Raw genomic sequence first — 21,784 nt, 5'->3', positions numbered from 1 at the left:
CATAAGTCATTCCTGCCTAATCGCCTCTGCACTCCCTCCATTGCAAGAACATCCTTCCTTAGATAAGGTGACCAAAACTGCACACAATACTCCAGGTGTGGTCTCACCAAGGCCCTGTACAGCTGCAGTAAGGTATCCTTGTTCCTATACTCAAACCCTCTTAATATGAAGGCCAACATACCATTTGCCTTTTTAACCGCCTGCTGTACCTACATGCTCGCCTTCAGAGACTGGTACACAAGTACCCCTAGGTCTCTCTGCCCTTCCCCATCTCTTAATCTATTGCCATTCAAATAGTAATCTGCCCTCCGGTTTGTATTGCCAAAGTGGATAACCTCACATTTATCCACATTGTAGTGCATTTGCCATGTATCTGCCCAGTCCCTCAATTTATCCAAATCACACTGGAGCTTCCTGACCCCCTCTTCCGTGCACACAACCCCTCCTAGCTTAGTGTCATCTGCAAATTTGGAGATATTACATCCAATCCCCTCATCCAGATCATTAATGTAAATTGTGAACAGCTGGGGTCCCAGTACAGATCCCTGTGGCACCCCACTGGTCACCGCCTGCCACTCAGAAAATGAGCCATTTATCCCAACTCTCTGTCTTCTACCTGCCAGCCAGTTCTCAATCCACATCAATACTTTGCCCCCAATCCCATGACCCTTAATTTTGTAAGCCAGTCGTTTATGCGGGACCTTATCGAAGGCCTTTTGGAAGTCCAGGTACACCACATCCACTGGCTCTCCCCCATCTATTTTACCTGTCACCATCTCAAAGAATTCCAATAGATTTGTCAAGCACGATTTACCTTTTGTAAATCCATGTTGACTCTGTCCGATTCCTTCTCTGCTAGTCATATGCTCTGCTATTACATCCTTAATAATGGATTCCATCATTTTGCCCACGACTGATGTAAGGCTCACCGGCCTATAATTCCCCGCTTTTTCTCTACCCGCCTTTTTAAATAGTGGGGTAACATTAGCTTCCCTCCTATCCATGGGTACTGATCCTGAGTCTATCGAGTTCTGGAAAATAATTCTTAAAGCATCTGCTATCTGAATGGCCACTTCCTTAAGTACCCTAGGATGTAGATTATCAGGCCCTTGGGATTTATCGGCCTTCAATCCCTTCAATTTCCACAAGACCATGTCCTTAGAGATATTGATTTCTTTCAGTTCCTCCCTTGCATTAGTCTCTATGTTTCCCAACATCCTTGGGAGGTTATTTGTATCCTCTCTTGTAAAAACAGAACTAAAGTAAGAATTTAATTGGTCTGCCATTTCCTTATTCCCCATTATATATTCCCCTGATTCCGACTGCAAAGGACCTACTCTGGATTTCACCAATCTTTTCCTCTTGACATATTTATAAAAGCTTTTGCAGTCGGTTTTTATATTTGCCGCAAGCTTACTTTCGTAATTTATTTTTGCTCTCTTGATTTATCCCTTTGTCCTCCTTTGGTGCATCTTGAACTGCTCCCAGTCTTCGGTTGTGGTACTTTTTTTGGCCAATTGATATGCTCTCTCTTTGGACCTAATGCTGTCTCTAATTTCCCTTGTTATCCACGGTTGAGTCACCTTTTTTGGTTTATTTTTATGCCAAACCGGTATAAACGATTTTTGCAATTTCTCCATTAGATCTGTAATGCTTTCCATTGTCTATCCACAGTCAACTCCCCCATAAACACCACCCAATCAATCTTACTCAATTCCCATCTCATACCATAATAATTCCCTTTATTTAAATTCAGGACCTTAGTCTCAGTTTTAATTTCATCACTCTCCATGTCGAGTGAGAATTCGATCATATTGTGATCGCTCCTACACAAAGGGCCTCGTACAACAAGATTGTTGATTAGCCCCTTATCATTGCATAATACCCAATCTAAAATGGCCTGCTCCCGAGTTGGTTCCTCGACATATTGGTCTAGATAACCGTCCCGTAAACATTCAAGGAATTCCTCCTCCTCAGTATTTTTACTAATTTGGCTAGTCCAATCTATATGCAAATTAAAGTCTCCCATGATGACAGCTGTTCCCTTATTGCAAGCTTTTCTAATTTCTCTTTTAATGCCTTCCCTCACCTCTACATTACTATTTGGAGGCCTATATACCACCCCCACTAACGTTTTCCTCCCCTTGCTATTCCTCAGTTCTACCCATATAGATTCCACATCTTCCGAGTTGATATCCTTTCTGTCAATCGTGTCAGTCCCTTCTCTCACCATCAATACTACCCCACCCCTTTTTCTTTCTTGCCGATCCCTCCTAAATATCGTATACCCCGGGATGTTAAGTTCCCAGGCTTGCCCACCCTGCAGCCATGTTTCTGTAATCCCAATCAAATCATATTTGTTTATCTCAATTTCCACAGCTAATTCATCTACCTTGTTCCGAATGCTTCTTGCATTAAGGTATAAAGCCTTCAGATTTGCTTTTTTCACCCTCCTTGCTCTTTCTGATTTTTTACTTTCGCTGCCTGACCTAACTTTTCCCGTTTTATCTTTTCTGTCCTTTGCCCTATCATACAGATTCCCACCCCCCTGCCAAATTAGTTTAAACCGCATCCGACGGCTGTACCAAACCTAGCTGCAAACATATTGACCCCTTTTGGGTTTAGGTGTAACCCATCCTTCTTGTAGAGGTCATGCCTTCCCCAAAAGAGATCCCAATGATCCAAGAAGCCAAAACCCTGTCCTTTACACCAGCCCCTCAGCCACACATTCATTTTTCTTAACCTTCCATTTTTGTCCTCAGTTGCACTTGTCACAGGTAGCAAACCAGAGATCACCACCCTGGCTGTCCTATTTCTTAGTTTCTGTCCTAGCTCTCTGTAATCCTTTTTCAGTACTTCCTCCTTCTTTTTATCTATGTCATTGGTACCCACATGTACTAAGACATCAGGCTGTTCGCCTTCCCCTTTTAGAATACCCTGGACCCGATTTGAGATATCCCGCACCCTCGCACCAGGGAGGCAGCACACCATGCGGGCATACCTATCTGGCTCACAGAATCTCCTGTCTGTATTTATGACAATGAAGTCCCTAATGACCACTGCATTCCTCTTTACCTTTTGGTCCACCATGCCAGGCTCAGTGCCAGCGACCTGGTCACTGCTGCCAGCTTCTGTCAGGTCATCTCCCTCAACAGCATCCAACAAAATATACCTGTTACTGAGAGGGATATTCACAGGTGTGCTCTCCATTTTCCTGGTATGTTTCTTCCCTCCCTTGACAGTTACCCACTTACCTGACACATCTGGTCTTGGGGTAACTATGTCCCTGAAAGTTAAATCTATCAACTCCTCACTCTCCCTTACCAGCCGTAGGTCCTCAAGTTGCAGCTCCAGTTCCCCAACTCGGTCCTTAAGGAACTGCATCTCGGTGCACCTGTCGCAGATGTGGCTATTTGGGAGGGTGGGACTCACCCATGGTTCCCACATCTGACATCCAGTACAAAGCACTAACCCCATAGGCATGACTGAGCTAAAATAATGCCACTTACCCTTCTCCTCACCTGCTTTTGCCTAAGCCTGTTGAGCCAAAGGCTGGAAGTCCCACTCCTTCAGTGCCCCACTCACTCAGTGCACCACTCCTTGCTGGCCGCTCCCTCCCATTTTACTCCTTTACTGGCCCCTTGACCAATTAACCTTTGACCAATTAACCCAGTCACTCTCTCCAATCTCCTGCTCCTCTGACTCACAGCTCAAACTCCAGCTGCTGCCTCCCAGCCCAATTTGAGTTGGCCCAAGCCCCAGTAAGCCCTTGTACTTAACTGCTTACCTCCACGTCACTCTCTCCGAGCTTCTCCTCCTTCGACTCCCAGCTCGAATTTACATGTAGATTGGACGAGCCAAATTATTAATACAGCTATTTATTCTACTCACCCTCTGATGCTCTCTCTTGGCTCCTCCTCCTCTCACCTGACACCAGGCACTGACTCACTGTCTCCTCCGACCTCGAGTCTGACCTTTCTGAGCCCAAGCCCTGGTAAGTCCAGCTATTTATTCCACTCACCCTCTGATACTGTCTCTTGGCTCCTCCTCCTCTCACCCGACACCAGGCACTGACTCACTGTCTCCTCCGACCCCGAGTCTGACCTTCATTTCTCTCACTTCCACTTTCATTCCACAATCACTTCCCCAAGACAGAACAGGTCAGAGTTCCCTATGTCCTTACTTTCCACACCACCAGCCTCCACATCCAACATATCATTCTCCATCATGTGCCATTTCAACAAGATTCTACCACCAGCCACATGTCCCTCTCCCCACCCCACTCTGCTTATTGCATAGATTACTCACTGTGTCACACCCTAGTCCATCTTCCACCCCTCAGGGAATTCCACTATAATGGAAGAAAGTGCAAAACTTTCCCCAACATCTCCCTTCTCACCTCCATCCAGGGACATAAACAAGCCCTCCATGTGAGGCAAAGCTTTATATATACACTTCGTGTAACCTATCCTGCTTCATTCTGTGCCCTTGGTGTGGTTCTACCTCAGTGCTTGGTCTGGTGGCCCAAGTTCAAGCTCCTCAATGCTAGCCATTCTAATTTCCCTCACTATTCAAACATTGTCTGTCCAAAGACTCATCCCCTACAAATGAGAGTCCAAAGCATACAGTTGAGGAATAATCTATCATATAGATTATTTATTTAATGTCCCCACCCAAGATGTCCCCATAGCCAGCCTAAAACCTAATTATTTTTTAAAATGTTAGCTAACCTTCATTTCTGTCTGGTTTCACCCTCCCAATTTTCCTTTATCCGATCCCATTCTCACTTTTCTCTCCAACTTCTCTCTCCTACCTCCTCTACCTGTATCTCCACATCTCCAACCTTTTTCTATCCAATAACTTTTCCCAATCCTTTTATGTACTTCATCCCTCCTTCCCACTTCTGTCCCAATAATGGTACTCACCATTATTGGGACATTTCTCACCATGGATGCAATCTGACCCATTGAGTGCCTCCAGCTTATTTTTTTCATTCAGGTTTCTGCCATATGAAGAATTGTTGTTTCTTTAGGTTTGCTTCATTCCAAAAATTAGAAAACTGCAAATATAGACCAAAGGATAGCCGGTAAGACAAGTTGCTTCTTAGCCACGTAATGAATAGCTGCTATGCAATGGACAACAAATTGTTTTAAGATCATTTCAGATTTGCTGTATCACATAGGAAGTTGGAGAGACATTAAATAAACTTTTATTGGATTTAGCATTTTTAATCGCTTAATGATGCTGACACATTGCATTGGTTCAATTGACCTAAAAATGTTTTGCCAATGATTTTCATTTGTACTCAGCATCTGATGCCTCTCATGTCAATTCAACAATCAATGGCTAGCGTGGATGAATTCCATTTGCCCTGATACTGCTCTTCTATGGTCGCAATGTCCTGGAGAAACCTTTCACCATGTTTGTCACTGACTGCACCAAGATCAGCAGGGAAGAAGTCCAAGTACGAATGCAGAAAAATGAAATTTCAATGACATATTGTATTTCATAGTTTTGTATGCCTGAAGTAGACTTAAAGTATCACAGGAAATCGCAAAAATAGGTTATATGTAAAAAAAATATACACAAACATAAAATTTTAAGGTGATTTTCATGATCAGAAGCCCAAAATCCATAAACACATCCAAAGATGTTCAGGAAGAAAAATCGTCATTGTCCGGTGATTTGTGGTCATGCTATATAACAAAAAGTAATCCCTGTTCACAAATATCTTGAAAAGATAAAATTTATGTAGTCTGATTATAACAATGAAACTGCAGCATTTGACATTTACAATCTAATAAATGCTTCAGCCTTGTTAAAACTCCATTAACAGTCTATTAATCAAAGTGGTTGAATACACCAGGCTCCACATTCTTCTTTCCCCTCCCTCCTTACAGGAGATAAGGTGAGAAGAGTTGGAGCTGACCATGGGAAACTATAGGTTTGTAGAAGATGTAAATAGAAAGTTTGTCTCCAAAAATCGTAAGAGGGATCAGGAAAGGGGAGAGCACGACCAGAAGTGGACCCAAGTAAATTTGTTGATAAGGTTTTACTTTAATTTCAATACAATATGGTGGAAGTCACTTCTGGTCCATGAAAAAAATGCTGGCTGATTAACCTAGAAACCCCTGTAGGTTTTAGAGGGTGGGAGGAACCTGGAGCACCCAGAGAATACCCACATAGGTCTGGGGAAGAGCGTACAAACTCATTACAGACAGCGCCCGAATTGAATCCGGGTCAGTGGTGCTGTCACATCATTGCACTAACTGCTACTCTAAATGTGTCAAACTCATCATGGGTGAAGTGCAATGTAGCCACCAATATAACAGAGTAAGAGTTGAGGTCTCTTGCCTGTGTAGGCTTGCAGCAGAGATTGCTCCACTATCCAATACAAAGACAGACATAGCTGGGACCCATTCGAGCACCCATGACTAAATTTGGAGAAAGTGGGATGGGCCAAAGGAGAAGTTATTGAGGGTGAGTCCATTCTGACAGGCAGAAGTAGAGAACCCTAAAGCCTTCATTATGGGAGATGCTAATCACAGAGCATCTATGGCATAGGGATTACTTAAGTAGTATGTGAGTGGGAAAAATAAAGGTTGAGAATCACTAAGAGGTGGTCCAGCCCAGGGAACTGGAAGTTGTCAAAGTGATTGAGAGCATGAAGATGTGAAGGAAATAGATCAAGGGAGACAAAATAGAGTTGAGGTATGATGGGGCGGGAGCATGCAGAGGCAAGGTGTCTACTGGGGCAGTAGGGTTTGTCGATCTTGGGTAGGAGGTAGAATCAGACAATGCGGGTTTAGGAAACAATGAGGTTGAAGGCTGTGAAAGGAGATTAGCGGAAGTGATGAGGTCATTGATGGTGTGGGAGGCAGTGGCCTGATATTGGGGTCCTATTTGAGGGGGAAGCGGACATATATCCTCGGCAAGGTAGAGCTCGGTGGGCCTGATAAAGCCAACTCTCTGTTTGCTTTCTACTTCTTTTCCTAAGAGTGGGGTCATGTTTAATACCCTACAATCCGTTGGAAAAATTTTGGATTCTGCATAACTTTTCACAAAGTTAACCAGGATATCCATTATCTCTAAAACTATTTCTTTCAAAACTGTGTGATGTAGATCATCAGTTTCTTGCAGTTTGCACACCAAGTTTTCTGATGTTAAATCTAAGTACCACAGTAAAATTTTTGTTATATGGAATTCATGCAACCAGCAGCCTCAAGAAACTGGCAAAATAATTGAGGGAAATAAGTAGGTAAAAAATAAAGCCATTAGTTCACCAAACCATGCAACACACAAACTCAAGTAACCAGAATATTCACTTATCTGGCATCGACTAATCCACATAGGTGTCAGATACCAATGGTTTTACTGTACTTTGTTCCTCATTCTCACTGGTTCTCACGGCAAATTGTTCTGAGATCTAACAAGTAAAGATGACAGCATACAGGATGGAGATTGAAAACTTGGCTGAATGATGCACCACAACCTTGCACTTAATATCATGAAAACTAAGGAACTGATTGTTGACTTCAGAAAAGGAAACGCAGAGGTGTACAATCCAGTGATCATTGTGGGATCAGAGGTGGAGAGGGTGAGCAATTTTAAGTTCTTTGGAGTCACTATCTCAGAGGATCTTTCCTGGACCCAACTCAACAATGGCATCATGAAGAAAGCATGTCAGCGCCTCTACTTCCTCAGGAGTTTTGCGGAGGTTCGGTATGACACCAGAAACCCTGGCAAAAAAAAAAGTGCTGACTGGCTGCATCACAGTCTGGTATGGGAACACCAATTCCCCGAGCATAAAGCCCTCCAAAAGGTAGACACAGCCCAGGGCATCACAGGGAAAACCCTTCCCACTATTGAGTACATTGACAGGGAATGCTACCGTTGGAGAGCCGCAGCAATCATCAATGACCCTCACCACCCAGCACACTATCTGCTCTCGCTGCTGCCATCAGGAAAGGTATAGGTGGCATAAGACTTATACCACCTGGCTCAGGAACAGCTGCTACCCATCGACCATCAGACTCCTCAACAACAAACTTAATCAGAGACTTTTTTAAGGACTCGTACTTGTGCATGTTATTGATTTTCTTTTTGTTCTCTCTGCATTGCATAGTTTGCTTACATTTGTTATCTGTTTACAGTTATTTGGTTGTTTACATGACTATGCTGTGTACAGTTTTTTTTGCACTACCTATTAGTGGTAATTCTGCTGCGTCTGCAGGAAAATATAATCTCAGGGTTGTATGTGATGTTATGATTGTCCTCCAACAGTAAATCTAAAATCTGAGAGTATTCCATCAATAAATTAGTCTTTGATATCTTGCCCTCTGCGATTTACCCATCATGCTAAATTGTAATACTTATAAATGACATTGTTCAAGGCATCAATGTGAAGCATCCATCAACAGGCTTGCCAGAACCTGCAACACTGAATTGACCAATCACAGGTAAAGAATAAAGAAAAAAGATTGTTGATTTTTCGCCTATAATTTGAAGCAGTTAACCACAGTTTACTTAATTCTTCTGGCTATCCATCCCAAAGGATGATGATGCTTCCTTTCAGTCAATTTGTAAGGGTTTAAACCCCACTCCTCAGAAAGGAGCAGCATGTGTGTGAATAGACTTTAGGTGAATAGGGGGTTGCACAGGTCCAGATCCACCCTCTTGATAGCCCCTCCTGAATCCAGCGGTATAGTGAGGTCTAAGATGGCTGTTGCAGTGAATGGCCAGACCAAACTTCGATTCAAGTAGCTTTTCCGCACTTCACGGCACATGTTTTCCAGATGCCCGTTGACCCTACGAGAAGGTTTGTCCGCCCTTTGACAGGTCTTGTTTTTCACCCTTCAGGATGTCTAGCCACCATCCGCACCAGGCAAGCCTGGTGGGGGAGACAGTTTAGTCGTTGACCATGTGATAGGTAGTATTGAATTATATGGTACCAGTAGCACTCAGACAAGTGACCTGACACCACTTAATTATAATTATATTGTACCAATAATTTGTAGCAAAGTCTCACATGAAATAAATAATATGTTGGTCAAAGCAAAAATCTTTGGCAGAAGAAATTTGATATGTAGCAAGATACATATAATGTCTGATAAATGAAGAATCATGATTCCATTCATAGTTTTGCAACCTTAAAGTGTGCATCATTGGAATTTCAAAGGACAGAAGGAAAATGGCATTACTTTCTAGAAGTTTGATTTGAAAAAAAAAACAGGGATAAATACTGCCATTACATGAACAAATTTTCAAGTATAAATAAGCATTTTCAAATCGTCCGGAGAAAATAGGTTCCAAAATTTATTCACTACATGACTCCAGTCTATTGGATTTTTTTAAAATTCCAATGCAGATTCAAATGTACTGTGAAATACTCCATATAAAGTTTCATTCCAACAGCACTGACACTTCAAAAGTACTTCATTAACTGCAAACCCCTTTGGAAATGACACAAAGTTGTAAAATATGTTCCAATAAGACCAATCACAACTCTTCAGTGCTTGAATCCTCGTCCAGATACTACATACTAAATATGCTAATTCAAGCGAAGGAAATTAGCAAGCAATTTTAGGAGTAATCACTGATAGATGAAGGCCATGATACTAAGTACATTACAAAACACTGACAATAGCTAACCTCCGATTCACTTAGATGGAGTGAACCCTGACTTCCCTATTCATATTGCCTGCAGGTTCTGCACATCATCACTTTTTTCAGAAAATTAATCTCTGATACAAATTCAGCCAAAAGAGAACTCTGAATTCTAGTAATCAGTTTTACTGTTTTCCACATTTCCTTATTTTCAGGCTTCCTTTTGCATGAGCATTTTTGTTTTCCACCATCTATCATGATGTAAACTGGCTGATGCACAGCTCACTAACCTGGAAATAAATGGCTCAGGAACAAGGCTGAATCAGCAGATGTAAAATTGATGGGAACAGGTTCGATCAATGAATCCTCACAGGAGTGAATAACACAAAAAGATCATCTAAAAATAAACATGATGTAGAATTGTGGAATAGATTCAAGTGTTATGGAAAAGAATTGAAGTAAATAAAGAACTACAAGCTTATTTGGCTGAATTATCAAATTTTGATCATAAAGACAGGAAGGGCAAAAGAATTCACAGTGGAAGGAAGCAGGTCAATGTTAAAAAAAGCAAAGCTACTATGGCAAATAAATTCAGGAAAATACCCGATATCAGGAATTCAAGCCACCTGAAAAAAAGGCAAAAAGAAATAGGAAAAAAATACAGATGTTTAAAATTGGTGCACCTCACTATCAGTTCACCAATCATGCAACATGCGATCTCAAGCAACCGGAAAATACATTTAACCGGCATTTTAAACTAATTTGAAAACTGCTTGGCTCCCTCTGAGAATGAAGGAGACAATTCTACAAGAAATTGACTTGAATTAATATCTCAGTTAAAAAAATGTAATTGTTGGTGACCCTGTGGCAAAGGGTATTACACTAATCCTTGATGAGCTAAGGTCTAACTTGCTCAGAGATGACAGCACCCATGAACCCTTTGGATAAAACACCAAGGACAAACAACTGACAACTCAAGCCACTCACCATTCACTGGAAGAACTAACTCATTAAATTAACACATGGGATAACTTTATAGAAATGCATTGATCATAAATTTACTGAAAGCAATGTCAGTAGCTTTTTAAACCATGAAAACTATTTAATTGCATTTATTGCATTTGCACTGTTTGGGATGTCTGAACCCATTTTATTTTGAAGTTGTGCGATTTTGCAACATCGCATTTGCTTAAAGGGACCGCCATTTTAAAATGATTCTGAAATCCGGAAGATTCCAAACAACAGCAGGTGTTCAATCCTGACGATCCCAGATAAAAGGTATTACCTGTATTACATTTTTCCCTCAGATGTTCTCAGCTACATGTAAAGATTTTCAGTGGATATTTTAACATTACTTTTTTCCCCCGATTTTTGGGGAGGTTCACAGTCTAAACCTGTCTGAAAAGTTACCAGCTATGATTACTTGTTGTTCTAGTTTATTAATTTATATTTCTTCCTCTTAACAAACCAATGAAAATAAACAAAACAACTGAGATTCAAGGTTTAGACATTCTTTTCAAATAAACTACGAAAGACACATTATACATAGATATCCACTGAACTATTTTCCACATCCTTTACCACTGTTGCGAGACTACAAGCATGAAACTGCATTTGTCTCCAAATTTAGGATTCTGTCAACTAAATGTAGATTACCTGATCTGAAGAAATAAAGGCCATCAAATTGACTGAGCAGAGGAGTGAGAAGAGTTTCAGTTGAAACTGAAGTGAAAGGTGAAGGAAATAGAGGATGAGAAAAGCATGTGCTTAAGGAGATAGAAAGTAAGTAATTCAGCCATTCCCCCTTCCTTGCACAGGTAAATTTTGGTTTCTTCTATATTTCACCCTACCGACCATTAAAAACAAAAATATCCATGTTACGTGGTGAAAAGAAAACAAGGATTTAACTCAAAAATGTTGTGCCCCCCCCCCCATGTTGAGAATGGCTGAAGTAATTGGTGATCTTAGACCACCGTTTTCTTCAAATCTCCCACCTGAAGCTGCATGAAGCCATTCAATGGCTCATGTAGTCACTCAGCATCAATACCACATCAACTAACTTGACTGAAACAGCAATGCAAATTAAAGAGAGGTGAAATCACACCCGCCAATCTGCATTGTTCAGGATATATAGCAATGCAAAAATCACTAAAAATTCTAGAATTGTTATATTGCTTCCTCGTAAAGCAAAACAGCAAGCTTAGGGAATGGAAAGACTTCTCATATTAAGGGGGGAGGAAAAAGGAGAGAGAATATGACATTTATGTTGACTAAGACACGTCAGTGTGCTAGATAGAAAGTGTAGCAATTGGTTAGCTTGCAGGTAGGCTTCAAAATTGTATTTCATCAGGTATTACAGGCATATTTTATCCTTTCCTCATGTTTTCAGTATATCTCGATAAAAGGAAAATCCACCCTGGCCAGAATGGAAATAAATTATAGATAGATGGTATAAATATTTTACAAAATGCTTTTCCTCTGTTACCTTCACCATTTGGAATTAATTACCTATCTATTGCTGATGGTCATTTGTCACGATCAAAAGTTCCAAATACCGTGAATATTCTTGAAATCAGGACTGAAATAGTTTTCACAATAGAACAAGCCAATTCCTGATGTGTGCAGAATTGAATTCACTTAATTACAGCAATTTTGATTCATGTTGAGAACCAAGATGCTCACTGTGCAGAACATTTGTTTTGTTGCTTGTATTTATGAGACATCCATACCTTTTCCAGTTCGTTGATGCCTTCTTCCACAGCACATATTGAAGCCAATGCTCGGAGCGCATAAACATGCAAATAACAAGGAGCATCTTGTCTGCATAATTTGAGAAGTACTGCCACCCCACCTTCCTGAAAGAGAGAAAAATAATTCAAACATTTCAAAATACATACAAAAATTGTTGTTTGTTGAGTTAATACAAATTGCAATCAATTTTGTTATTGTTAAACAGGGTGAAGCATCAATAGCATCTATAAATAATATTCTCTTGTACTTAGGGCCATGAATCAAACATATTAAATTACTCCGAGGCCTGTTTCACAAAAATTAAGCATTCTTTTCCATACTGCATTGCATGATTAGTTATTTCCTTATCATAGTTCACACACTAAAATCAGTTCTGTTACAAATTTTTCCAACCCGTCAGAACATTTTCACTTCCACAATATTCCAGAAGTAACTCATTGCTTTCTTCTTCAGGCAGTTGTTGATGAAGAATGAATGCTTCCTGGTGAAAATCCAGACACTGCATCTTGTTATCGATCATAGAGCATGACAACAGACCCCTTGACCCAATGTGTCAATGCTGACCAAACTTTCCCATCCACACTAGACCAACCTGCCAGCATTTGGCCCATATTCCTCTTAACCGATCCATGTATCCATCCAAATTTTTGTAAGTTTTATAATAGTACCCGCCTCAACCACCCACTTCATCATCCTGTTCCATACAAATTCACCACACTCTGTGTTGGGCAGTTGCCCTCAGGTTCCTATTGAATCACTCCTCAACTTAAACCACTCTCCTCTCATTACTGATTCCCTACTCTGGGCAAAAGATTCTGTGCATTCACCCGTGATTCCTCTTATGACTTTGCACACCTCTATAACATTATTCTTCATCCTTTTACACTCCAAGGAATAAAGCCCTAGACTCCTCAACCTCTCCCTATAGTTCAGGCCCACAAGTCAAGGGAACATCCTCATAAGTCTTCTCCAGCTTGACAATATATCTCCTGTATCACAGTAAATAAAACTGAACACAGTACTCCAAATGGGGCCTCACAAATACTTTAAACAACTGCAACATGACCTCTCAACTTGCAAGCTCAACGCTTTGACTGATGAAGGCCACCCTATCTACCTATGACCCCACTTTCAAAGTACCTATACTCCTCAATCCCTCTGCTCTACAACACTCTCCAGATCCCTCCTATTCACTGTGTAGGTCCTACCTATGCTAGGCTTCCCAAAAATGCAAACCCTCACATTTCTCTGTAATCCATTTGGAAGAGGAATCAGAATAATCAACCGCAATGCAGGAAGGCTGAAGAATTAAATTGAGACAGACACCATGGTAAAAGATCATTTCAGCCCATGAGTTCATACCTCCCAAATTCTTCAACTGATACGCCCTTTCTCAGGTTGATTTCAACCACCAAATTTTAGAAATGTGTTTCTCTAATTGTTAAATTTTACTCGAGGAGTCTATCTGAAACCATTGTGGGTGGGTGGGGGAGAAATAGTGAAAGAGAGAGAAAAAGAGAGAAAATGGAGGCAAAAAGACACGGCAGGTGACCACGAACAAATAGTTCCATGAAAATTAATATTCATGAGTGTTGAAATAATTTAAATTTACAGTTAAGAACTTCAAAAACATACTTTGATATACTATTCTAATTAATAGAAATGTTCTGATTATCTATTTTAATGAAAATGATTACAACCCGTGTGATGAATTAAATGAGTCCCATGTTATTGTCTAAGTCACTCTTAATTACCTTGCCAAGAAAGAACATGGCAATAAATCAAGGTAACTTATTAATGAGTTGTTAACAGGATAATAAATGTCTTTCTTCCACATAATCTAACTGCTCATTTTTATTTTCTTTAAGCATCTGTATATCGGACATTTAAGTCTGCAAAATACAAGATATCCTACGGATGTGGAAATAATGTTCGACAAGAACCAAATCTGTGAATTATGGTAACAAAGAAAAAGAAAGCAGAATAAATGCTTAAATAAGTTTTTTTTAAATGCTAAATGTCAAAGAGTTCATCTATCTTGTATTAAAAAAATATTTGATGAACATGTGCAAAGCTACGAAGTAACATTTTCAAGGGGAAAAGGGTTTACTATATATATTTTGGGAACTAAATATTTCTTAATTCTTATACTTGACAGAGCTTAGTAAGAACATGGCATTGCTGATCAATTCAATAATTGGATGTGTCACAAATAAATCTTCAATGCAGTCCAATTGTGCCTCGAGAATTTATAGTATAATATACATTTTAACAGAGAGATTCAATCCAACATGAATGCTGAAGGTATCTGAGCAATTTTATGGCTTAAAATATTTGGTCATACAGATGGGTGCTACTGTACCACAAAACAAAAATCTTCCATTCAATAATTTATGAATACGAGGTTGCAAATGTTAAGTTTTTAGCTGAAGATGTTAAATCTTTCAAAAGTAGAGATTTCTGAGAAATTACCAATGTGCATGATATATTTCAATAGCAAGGTCAACTATACAGTAAATGCTTTAACAAATTCCAATAAGAATCAGAATTTATACTTTATTTCCCTCAAAGAAAGAGCAGTTAATAAATATACTGACACTGAGGGTGAATCCTTGAAATTAAAAAAAAAATCATTTTATACTTTTTCCCCCAGAAGTATGTGTTTGAACATTAAAATCAGTTTGAAAAATGGTCCATTTCAAGATTATAATGTGCATTACTACTTTAATTTCTTAAAATAATTAAAGCTTTTCATTAAAACCATCTTTACCCTCATGACAAATTTCACAGAATAATTACAAAGATCAATAATAACATCAGAAGTAAAAGAAATGAACCACTCAGCCCCATGACACCACCCCACAATTGTGGCTAATATTTTACCTCTGCAACTTTTCTTCACCAACACTACATGACGTGTTTCCCTTAATATCTAAAAATCAATATCTTCCTTAAATATGTCCAATAACTGTCACTTGCATACAGAGTTCTAAGGAGTCTCAATCATCTGGATGGATAAGTGCATTCTTCTGTCAGAATTCCTGAACCTTATTTTCTAGATTGTTATCCCTGGTTTCAAGACATTTGAGCGAGGAAAAACAATGACTATCTACTGTGTCAAGCACCACCAATTTCTTTATCTTTTAAAAAGGTTGCCCAAGTGTAAACTTCAGAAGTGCATTCATGGATCCAAACATTTTTCAGTGTCTGATAACCTCGATGGCCATTCAGTAGGGATGTTGCATTTTCTCCAAAGATGCTTTGAGCTCATCCTTAAATCTTTTCCTCTGTCCACCTGATAAACTCTTCCCATCGTTGTGATTGGACTTTTTTCAGGAGTCAGGGGTTGAAACCTGCCCATATTGCTGAACATAATGAGGGTCTAATTACTGTGGTGATAGTTGGACATTGACATTGGTTGCCTTAACTTTCCAATTAATTTGGAATTTTTGAAGAGACTGTTTTGGCTGGGTTTTTTTCCTCCCACCAGTACTTTTGTAACCTCAAAGATCACTGCTGTCCAACAGATCATAGATTGGCACCAGATATGAAGTCTTTATCTTCTAGTTCCCACACTTTCCTTCAACCTTACAAAGACAGTGCTAGTAAAATGAAAGGAATGGTGAAATTCAATAGCCACTTTTACACTTGCGTCCCACTAAATCAGCCATTCTGTCTCCCGGGATAGGAATGGCATTTTTGCTGTTCACCCTTGACCACTCTTAACTGGGAACTCATTCACACTTGCAAGGAGCCATCCCCTGTGTTAGAACTGTTCTACTGGTGATATCATGATGCATCGAGCGATGATGGACCTGCCCTAAATCCTGATCAATATATTGTGATCTTAAACTTGAACAAAATTAATCATGCCTAATTATAACATAATTAAGCTTTATGTACAACACACTATGAGCCTTCAGCCCATTGTTGTTGTTGTGCTGACCTATATAAACCTTTATAAGGGACAATGGGAAAGTGCTAGCAATAGTGGACAATTTTTAAGCAGCTTGGGAAAGTTGGTAGCGGTATAGCACACAATTTCTAAAGACTGTGTGGGAAAAGTGATGGCAGACTTGACTTTCAAGAATGCTCTGCAGCAGAGAAACCCCATGCAGACATACATACAGCCCTTTCTCCCACAGTTTAAAAATTGTCCACTTTTGCTATTTATTTCTATTTATTTCCTCTTCCTCTCTCTCCCACTGCAACTTTCCTATGGCAAAGTTTATACCTTCATTTTAATCTTTTCTTCACTCATGTTCCTGCACTTGTGCAAAAACGGGTCAATTCCCCATTCTACACTTGATTGATTGCAACGTCGACTTCTGCAGACACCAGGGATTGTACGAGGGGTAGAGGCAGTCTACCCCCAGCATGAGACGACGTCATCCCACACCAGAATTGAGATGATTTTCCTTCCACACTAGACACTTTTTAGGCAAATTGGCCATTAATTCCTGGGACCACTTTCAAGTGTGAAAGGAGCTAATGTTTACCTCAATGCAAACAGACAAACAAAAAAAAAATTGTAGTCACTGGACTTCAATGAAAGCGATTCTACTATACTGTAGAGCCATTTATTAATACCATCCTGGAGCACTTCTACTATCGAGACAAATTTTGATGGGCTTCCAAATTAAAGAATGAAATCCACATTAATTGAGAAAATTTTGGTAATGTTGAGAAGAACTATATGCAGTTGCTGGTGAAGCGCTGGCATTTTTCTTGGAGCTGTTACACGGTGAATATCATGCAATCTCTCCCTCTAAATGAGAGTTCTTTAGCACTACAAAAGCTATTAGTTGCCCAGTCATCAAAGTATGCACCTCATTTGAAACAGGGTTGGTGTCATCAGGCAAAGAAAGAACATTGCTGTTTACATCATTTGACTAAACACCAGGCCTTTTTTGCTGCCACCCTCAATTGACAAGATAACCACAGACCAACAAAATAAATAACAAGGACCCATGAGAAAGTGGTCTCTGTGCAGAAATCCCTAAAACTTGACAGAGATTCAATCACCACTCCTTTATTAGCGTCGTGTTCAAATACCTCACTGAAAGAACTGCACAAGTTAGTGTGCAGATTTGGAGAATGTTTTCCAGTGCAGACCAATGTAAGGTATGAAGGGTGTGTGAGAGATGGGAAAACTGATCTAAAATTATGAACATGAAGGAAACTAAAATTCATTCATCAGTTAATGGCTGTAACCAGTACAAGCAGGATGAGCTTGGGAATTAGGATGCAGGAAAGCAGAGTCAGCACGATTAACATAAGAATCTTCTAGTCTTTGTGACAAGAGCCACCATAAGACTAAGATAAGGAGTGGTAAGGAACAATAGAATGTAGGAAGTTGAGGTAGCCTGGATCAGATAAGGGTCTCCTAGCCCTAGACAGAAGTACCAAGTCCTACATATCTAATTAATTAACCTTTCACAGATTTATACATATTAAATTAGCCAACCCTAGACAGGATGAGCCAACTCTGCATACCAAGAGACTGTAGCCCCGAGAATCAGGAAGGTGTGGATAAGGACAATAACATGAAGAGACACCGACAGGATACCCCCTGGTCCTCCAAGTATACTGAAACTGCACGTAGGCAGGAAAGATTGCCTATGCCAAACCCATCCAGGGGGCAGAAGAATGTAAGGGGGAGGGTATTCTGATACTGAAATTGACTGTATAAAAGTTGGATGAGCTCCAGTGTATGTGTGTATTCCCAGGGTAAGGGGAAGCACCCAACTTTGCATTGTTGTTGTAATAAATGTTGTTTGTTCTCAATATTTGTCTCGAGCAATTTCTTTAAAGGTACTTCTGTTTCTAACAAATGGGGGATCGTCCAGGATCACACTCCCTCCACTGACAGAGTGCCCCGACGACGAGAGTAGGTGCACCCCGGCTGATTCAGCTGGACTCACGGGCGACGGGTGGCTGGTCAGTGGAAGAAGCGAGTGATATCCGAGAAGAGGCATTGAGAACAAACGACGGGAGGAAGCGCGCTAGAACATTGCTACTAGAACCCGGTAAGAGGAATTTTAATTTCCTATCAGTATGGGAAGTATGAGTAGCAAGGAAGAGAGTCCTGGTACAGGATGTGAAAACCAGATAGCTACGTACAGCCCGCTTGGGTTGATGTTATCTGAGTGGGGCACGGGAAGGACCCGTGGGAAAGACAAACTGACAATGGTCAGGTATTGTTGTATTGAATGGGTTAAAAGCCCGGTTAAAGGGAGCTCCGTGTACTGGCCAAAGTTCGGATCCGAGGATGACTGGATGTGTCAAGCTTTGAACATCTGGCTCTATCAAAACCAAAGGGACAATGTTGAGAGCAGGGAATTTGCAGCCTGCTGGCTCAAGGGACCCATTGACCAACTGGTTTTGAACGAGAAAGAACTCAGGGATAAGAGAGAGGAGGAACCTTTTGTCCCTGATGTGTTACATTCCCTCCCTCCACCTTATGTTCCTCCTATGCCGGCTCCTATCTTTCCTTCCCCTCCTATGACCCTTCTGCACTTCCCCCTCCTTCTCCACCACTAGGGAAGAAAGAAGAAAACCGGAGTGGTATGGTGACTCGCTCACAAAGCGCTCGATTACCATCTCCATTGACAGGAGAGAGAGATCATTGTAATTTAGAACAGTGTGAGATCCTTCAGGAAGAAAGGGCAGAACCCTGCGATTCATTTCCCAGGGAGCAGGAACACAAATCTAATAAACCAGAAACCAGCTGGATGCGACCCCTGCGGGAGGTTCCCGTGGGAGAGGGTCTTGGGTTCGTAAATGTGCCCCTGACCAGCATTGAAGTGCGTAATTTTAAGAAAGAATTGACCTCCCTGATAGAAGATCCCCAGGGATGTGCCGAACAGTTAGACCAATTTTTGGGACCAAACCTGTATACTTGGGAGGAATTAACATCCATCTTTAGATGGATGTTTACCTTAGATGAGCGGGGAATGATCCGACAGGTAGGCATTAGAGGGGGACACGAGGCGACACCTGGAGAAGCCAAATTTCCCCTCACAAAACCTAATTGGGACAAAAATACCAGTGGTGGCCGCACACTGATGGAAGAATACAGGATTAATTTGATCAAAGGAATCAGAGAATCCGTCCCCAAAGGACAGAATTTCAAAAAAGCCTTTGAGGTTCCCCAAGGTCCCGAGGAGACCCCCTCTGCATTTCTCAATAGATTGCGCACGGCAATTCAACAATATGGGGGTCTCGACATAGAATCTCCAGCAGGGGAACAATTGGTTCTAACGGGTTTTGTTACCAACTCAGCCCCAGACATCAGAAGAAAATTACAAAAGACAGAAAATTCACACGAGCAAGGAATTACACAGCTACTACAGATTGCTCAGAAAGCATTTGTCCAGAGGGAGGAAGATAAACAGAAAGGGAAAGCTAAAGTTTTAATGCAAGCAGTCAAAGGAATAGTAGATGAGCATCACGAAAAAGATAGGGATTACGGGTCAACCTCTGTACGCGGTGAGGGGAGCCACGGGTGGGGAAGTGGGAACCCCAGCAGGTGGAGGAGTAGAGGAGGATTCCAGGGACGACGGGTGCCCACTAGAAACTTTGGGAGAGATTGGGAAACAGGACCTCTTATCTGTTTCCATTGTAAAAAGGAAGGAAACTTTAAAAAGGAATGCCCACTGCGAGCAATGGACACACGCTCCTATACCCTGATGGAAGCTGATTACGAATAGGGGGGTCACAGTTCTCAGCCAATACACACCGTGGGGCTGCACGGAGAACCATTAGTTAATTTATGCATAGGACCCCACAGTGACAAGATGATATTTTTAGTCGATTCTGGAGCCGCCCGATCTCGCATTCTACACCAACCCAAGGGGGTTAAAATAGAAGGGACAGTTATAGTTTCAGGGGTGGGAGGACGAGACTTTCCAGTCCCGGTATTGCGAGAGGTCAGAATCCAAATGGGAGATAAGATCATAATCGAGGATCTTCTATTACTTCCCCAAGCCGGAGTATGCTTGCTAGGAAGAGACTTACAGGACCAATTGGCTATCGGTACCCGACCTTTACAATCAGGCATTGGAGTACAATTCTATGTTTTGAGCGAGGAGGATCGAAAACTTATAAATCCGAGAGTATGGGCAGAAAAAGGCAATAGAGGAATCCTCGACATTCCTCCACTACAAGTCACTTTAAAGGATACTCAACAAATTGTTAGACAGAAACAGTACCCGATTCCGATGGCTGGCCGAAAAGGTTTACAGCCCGTAATTGACCAGTTGATTCAGGATGGCATACTCAAACCCTGTATGTCTCCCTTTAATACCCCGATTTTACCTGTTCAAAAACCAGACGGCACCTACCGCCTAGTACAGGACTTGAGGGAGCTTAACAAATTCATTCTTGCCTGTCACCCGGTTGTACCTAACCCCTATACCATTATGAGTAAAAATTGATCCCCATAATCAATGGTTTAGTGTCATTGATCTCAAGGATGCATTTTGGACTTGTCCATTAGCTACAGAGAGCAGAGACATGTTCGCCTTTGAATGGGAAAACCCCTTTACTGGCCGTAAAAACCAATACCAGTGGACTGTTCTTCCTCAGGGCTTTACAGAATCACCCAATTTATTCGGTCAGGTCCTAGAACAGATATTAGATGAGGCTCTTCGGAGAGAAAATTGCCAACTCATACAATACGTTGATGACTTGTTAATTACAGCGAGAACTTATGAATTAGCTAAAGATTTTACTGTTGCACTTTTAAATTTTCTAGAGAAGAAAGGTCTGAGAGTCAGCGAGTCCAAACTACAATTTGTGCAATCCGAAGTTAAATACTTAGGACATCTAGTGAGTCAAGGAACCAGGAAAATTAGCCCAGAGAGAATAACTGGTATTATGCAGATTCCCCCTCCCAAAAATGCCCAGGAACTCAGGAAATTCCTTGGGTTAGTGGGATTCTGTAGAATCTGGATGGAAAATTATTCTAACCTGGTCAAATTCTTTTATGATAAACTTCCCAGTATAGGAACCGAACCTCTTGACTGGACGGATGAAGAGATCAAAGATTTTAACTTCGTTAAACATTGCCTTATGCGTGCCCCAGTTTTAGCGCTACCCGACTTAAACAAACCTTTTGACTTATATACTAATACCAAAGCTGGGGCCGCCACAGCAGTGCTCACCCAAAACAGGGCAGGCTATAGACAACCAGTGGCTTTCCTGTCAAAGCTTTTAGACCCCGTTTGTCGCGGCTGGCCAGAATGTGTACAAGCCATCGCAGCCACTGCAATTTTAGTTGAGAAAGGGCGAAAGATTACTTTCGGCGCCCCTATGATAGTTCATACCCCTCATACTGTCCGCAATATTCTCTTACAGCGGGCTGGAAGGTGGCTCACAGACTCGAGAATTTTAAAATATGAAACGATCCTAATGGATAGCAACG

General features: G+C 41.0%; 1 protein-coding gene across 1 annotated transcript in view; it reads right to left on the bottom strand.

Annotated features, from left to right (window-relative positions):
• The window catches only part of LOC138751409 (protein inscuteable homolog), a 200,428-nt gene that overhangs the window by 120,803 nt on the left and 57,841 nt on the right, over positions 1-21,784 (bottom strand). The window contains exon 5 of the mRNA XM_069913655.1: positions 12,336-12,461. Within this exon, the coding sequence (XP_069769756.1) occupies positions 12,336-12,461 (126 nt within the window). The remainder of the gene's footprint in view (positions 1-12,335; positions 12,462-21,784) is intronic.

The sequence above is a fragment of the Narcine bancroftii genome, chromosome 1, assembly GCF_036971445.1.
Source record: "Narcine bancroftii isolate sNarBan1 chromosome 1, sNarBan1.hap1, whole genome shotgun sequence".
Classification (NCBI taxonomy): domain Eukaryota; kingdom Metazoa; phylum Chordata; class Chondrichthyes; order Torpediniformes; family Narcinidae; genus Narcine; species Narcine bancroftii.
This window is presented reverse-complemented; position numbering and strand designations above follow the sequence as displayed.